This window comes from Arachis ipaensis, chromosome B07 (assembly GCF_000816755.2).
Source record: "Arachis ipaensis cultivar K30076 chromosome B07, Araip1.1, whole genome shotgun sequence".
Taxonomy (NCBI): Eukaryota; Viridiplantae; Streptophyta; class Magnoliopsida; order Fabales; family Fabaceae; genus Arachis; species Arachis ipaensis.
In genome coordinates, this window is record NC_029791.2 from 112550567 (window position 1) to 112554857 (window position 4291).

General features: G+C 36.9%; 1 protein-coding gene across 10 annotated transcripts in view; it reads right to left on the bottom strand.

The window, feature by feature from the left end:
- Positions 63 to 4291, bottom strand: part of LOC107605850 (magnesium transporter MRS2-1) — a 6350-nt gene continuing 2121 nt past the window's right edge. For 4 of the 10 annotated variants that reach the window (XM_016307774.2, XM_016307773.2, XM_016307772.2 and 1 more), the window contains 5 exons: positions 3469 to 4075; positions 2567 to 2698; positions 2126 to 2458; positions 2002 to 2049; positions 1068 to 1674 (listed from right to left, as the gene is read on the bottom strand). In XM_016307774.2, coding sequence (XP_016163260.1) covers positions 1444 to 1674; positions 2002 to 2049; positions 2126 to 2458; positions 2567 to 2698; positions 3469 to 4056 — 1332 coding nt within the window. In that variant the 5' untranslated portion in view covers positions 4057 to 4075 and the 3' untranslated portion in view covers positions 1068 to 1443. Of the gene's footprint in view, positions 399 to 562; positions 1035 to 1064; positions 1675 to 2001; positions 2050 to 2125; positions 2459 to 2566; positions 2699 to 3468; positions 4076 to 4291 lie in introns of those variants that run through there. The other 6 variants (XM_021106252.1, XM_021106251.1, XR_002350409.1 and 3 more) reach the window with 5 other exon arrangements.

A 4291-nucleotide genomic window follows, 5' to 3' on the forward strand; every position in this document is an offset into this window, starting at 1 on the left:
TTTGGGTCGGGTCTAACTTGGCCCTAACCTAGACCCCCCAAAAACAGAATAAATTTTGGATGTTGAATTTTAAAATGTCATGTAAATATACATAGAGAACACACAAAAGTAATCAGGAAAATTGACAACATGAGTTCAGACTTCAGAGCTCATTGGTGTTGATAATACTTTACTTAAGTTTTACAAGAGAGAGAGAAAAGAAATCTACTGTGGAGATTGAATGCAGTGGACTTAAGCTATCCAATTGAACTATTGACTATTGAACGTAATAAATAATAACCATTGGTAATAAACTCTATCGACAACAGCATTGAATTCTTGAACTGTTATGTGGCATTAGGAAGATTCGACGAAACCCTTTACAGCAGCTGCAACATCTTTGTAAAACCCATTCCAACCTGATCTTATTCAGAGGGAGAAGTGGTTAGTTATATCTTCATCCTTAGTATATGATTTTATCAAATTATTGGTATGGAAAATAAAATGTTATGTTGCTATAACTATTGCTAATGTGAATTCTACTTACATGAAACTAATGTTATAAATAAAAAACTAGACTTACAAGTCCTTGAAGCATGTGCTCCTAGATTCCAACACTTGAGGATGCTGATAATCCAATGAAAATACTGATGCCTTGCAGAGAAGGGGAAGATTCTCGGCTGAAGTATGAATGGAGGATGGTGGTGAGAAGGGCGGCGAAGGAGTTGAAGATACAGAAAAGGAGTATCTCAAGTTGCCGGGCCCGAAACTTATGGGAAGAGGAGAGGGAGGTGTAGGAGGTGATGATGTTGAAGACTCACACCTGAGAGTCATATTCATCATCACTAAAATTCAATTCCATTCTGCTTTGCTTCCAGTGATAATTTTCTGGACCGGTTTTAAGTAATTAATAATACCACTTGCAAGAGTGGTTTTCTTTATAACCTAACAGTCAAAGGCCGTCTAATACCAACCATCAAACTAGTTATTCTTTTAATTTCTTGGGCACCTGAGCATGCGGTTGACTTTGGGTTGGCCTGTGGTTCTTAGCCTTTCTTCTCGGTGAATATGAAAATAAAATAAAATAAAAATAAAAATAAAAAATCATTATTATTTCATATATACAACGTCTCAGCTCTAGCTCCATTTCATCACCTAGCTTTTCTTCGCAACATTTAAATTTGACTGACATATAATATATGGTGGATTCGAGACCAAGAAGTTTGGCTATGACAATTCAACTATTTACTCAGTCTTAAATTACAGACATTGCTGAATGAAATATCAATACCGATCGCCTAAAATTTTATGCAAAATTGAATTGAAAGAATGCACTTTTTAGGAGCAGCTCTTTCCTTTTATTTCTATCATTTCATGCTGAAGGCATAAAATTAATGGCAAGGAGGCAATTGCTTAATCTTTCTTCAGATGGTGGTCTACCTTAGCTTCGCTTACTGCTGCAGTCTACAGGGGCATGAGTCTTCTGTACTTGAAGAACCAAACAAATGCACAAAATATGCAGACTCCACAAACTCCTGTAATTATAAGGACCCAATGGAATGCAGTGGGTTCATCAAATAATGGGATTTCAAAATTCATCCCAAAGATTCCTGCCACCACACCAAAGATGGCAACAACAAATGTTGCAGTTGTGAGCAAAAGCTCAAACTGGATAAGCTGATTACGCACGTTATCCTGTAATAAAAAGAAGTCAGCTCAGCTGCTCCTAGATTTATTAAGCTATAAATCAGTTCACTGGTATATGGCCATTTGTTCTTTTCACCCCTAGAACTCGTCAATGATCAGCAATGTCACATCAAAATCTCATACACCTATTATTTTACCATTTTGGTTCAAATAACAAAATTTAGAGTGCCCTCTCCCCCAATAATGTATTGGTTGTGTGAACATTAACATGTGTGTTCATTTGTATGCACAATAGTCACATGACCACATCAGGAAAAATGAAATTGACATGAACCTTTGGGTAACTATGAAAGTGAAAGGATAAAAAAAACACACCAGTTGAATGTTGATAAAATCTTCCGTATCATCAATGTACTCTTTCAACTGAAACAAGAAACATGAATTGATAAACTGTGATGAAGCTAGATAGAAAAAGGTTAGCAAAAACAACACTGCTTACTGATGTCAACTTGTTTAGCGTGCTGTCAATGACAACAAAGTATGCTTCTAGCAACATCTCAAGCTCTTCTATACTTTCGGTGGTACTCTCAGTGCTCCTCGAGCTCTCATGTCGACTCCTAGCAATGCTCAAACTCTTTTCAAGCCTTCGAGAATCAGGAGGTGATGAAACAGGAGAAACGGGGGCAGAAATAGATGCACCATCAAGAGACCTATATCCAACCAACGACTGATCTCCACAAAATGATAACTCCATCCGTCTTTTCTTCTCCGTAAGGTACATTTCGGCCATATCACCATCATCATCCATAAGTTGCTCTATTTCATCTCTAACCTGAATATATCCATCAAGTAAAAGACAACATCAAAATGTAGTAAGATCCAAAATGTGGTACCTTCCATTAGCAATCGTGTAAACGAAGAAGAAAATATAGATCAATACCACCTTTTGAACCCTCCTAGTCAGTGCAACAAGTCTGCTTTTCAGTCGACGAACACGTTCTAAATTAAGAGTACTGATCTTTGATGTTAATTCATCCAGCAAAGGATAAGCCTCAATTTCTAACTCTGCTGCCTTTTGAAAATTGCCAGAACAAAAATGATAGTATTACAAACTAATTTAACAAAATCAAATGAACCAGGACGTGTAAAGAAAAGAAAGAAATATTCCATGCAAGTATATTGGATCAAGAATTCAGAAATGGATGGGGAGAAATGCACGTTCATATTTGCTTCCTACTTTGTTTATTCCTTCGGTCTCTTTTCATTCTTTTAAGTTATTAAATAAGAAACGCTGAGACATTTATACCACCAACAAATCATGGAAGCTACACTTTTGCTACATTACACATGAAATTAAAATGGTAAGCCAAGAAGGGAACTATGGAAGTGGCACTTGTTGAAGTTACTTCATGGCCAAGCCATCCTCCCATTACATGAACATGACATAAGGTGAGGTAAGGCCATCCATACGGAAAGAACAAACAAACAAACAAAGGGCTTTCTGGGTAAAAATCCAACTGAATCTCTAAAGGAGTAAGGGTAAAAATCCAAACAATACAGAATCTCTAAGATCCAACTGAAACAAAGTAATGGTACAGATAATGGCTTCATCTAAAACATTGGAACAAATGATTGAGGACTTGGTCTCCTCTTTCCCAAAAAGGGCTTTCTGGGTATGCATCAAATCAAAATAACATATAATATGCATGGCAAGATTATTAAGATTATCTACATGTTCATTTAAACTTAATATGATAAACTACCCAGAAATAAAGAAAGAAAGAAATATCACAATTTCAAACATAAACAGAAATAAGACCCTATGTTTGTACTCCTACAAACCTGAGAGTCAAGAAATGTGCATGCCGCTTCCAGGGCAACTTCAAGAGCCCTAAACTCAAACGGCAAATAATCAGGGGAAGTGTTGCTAATGACATTTTCAAAAGTCCTACTTCCCCTCCTTCGGCTCATGTCAGAACCGTCCGACTGCCAGACCTCACCTACCCCAGTTGTCAACCGTCGTTGTAGCTCCATCACATAGTGCAGTACATAACTATCAAGGGAATTCAAGAGAAGAACCTCATCTGCCGTAATAATACACCGTATCTGCTCTAGATTTACAACAATAGCCTTTTCTCTACCAAGGATCGTTGAGGGGTATACAAACAGAGGATCAAGAAGGCGAAGATCACGAGCAGGTAGATCACAACGTCGCATCATTGTAAACTTGTCTACTTCAATTGCTTGGGAGTTCCCAGATGTGTCAACACGAATCCATGATCGGATACCTTGACCTCGCTTCTTTAGCCCAAGAACATCCATACCTTGAAAAGGTAGCCTTCCAGAGGCAGATGGTCGATTAGCAGTCTCTCTTACATTTAAAGCTGACGCAGGTTTTGGTGGAAGTAGCCGCTCTTTGAGATCTGCCATTATCAAGGTCTGAGAGTTTCTGAAAGCATATATAAAGAAAGAGAATTAGCCCAAATCACCTTCACTACAAGAAAAACTAGCAATTGTATCAAAAATATTTGTTACAAAATTTGCTAATTGTTACCAAATGATTTCATAACAATTTCCTTTTTGTCACAGAAAAGTATTTGTAACAAAAAAAGAAAAACAAGTAATATTTTGTAACAATTTTTTAAACACAATATATATATATATA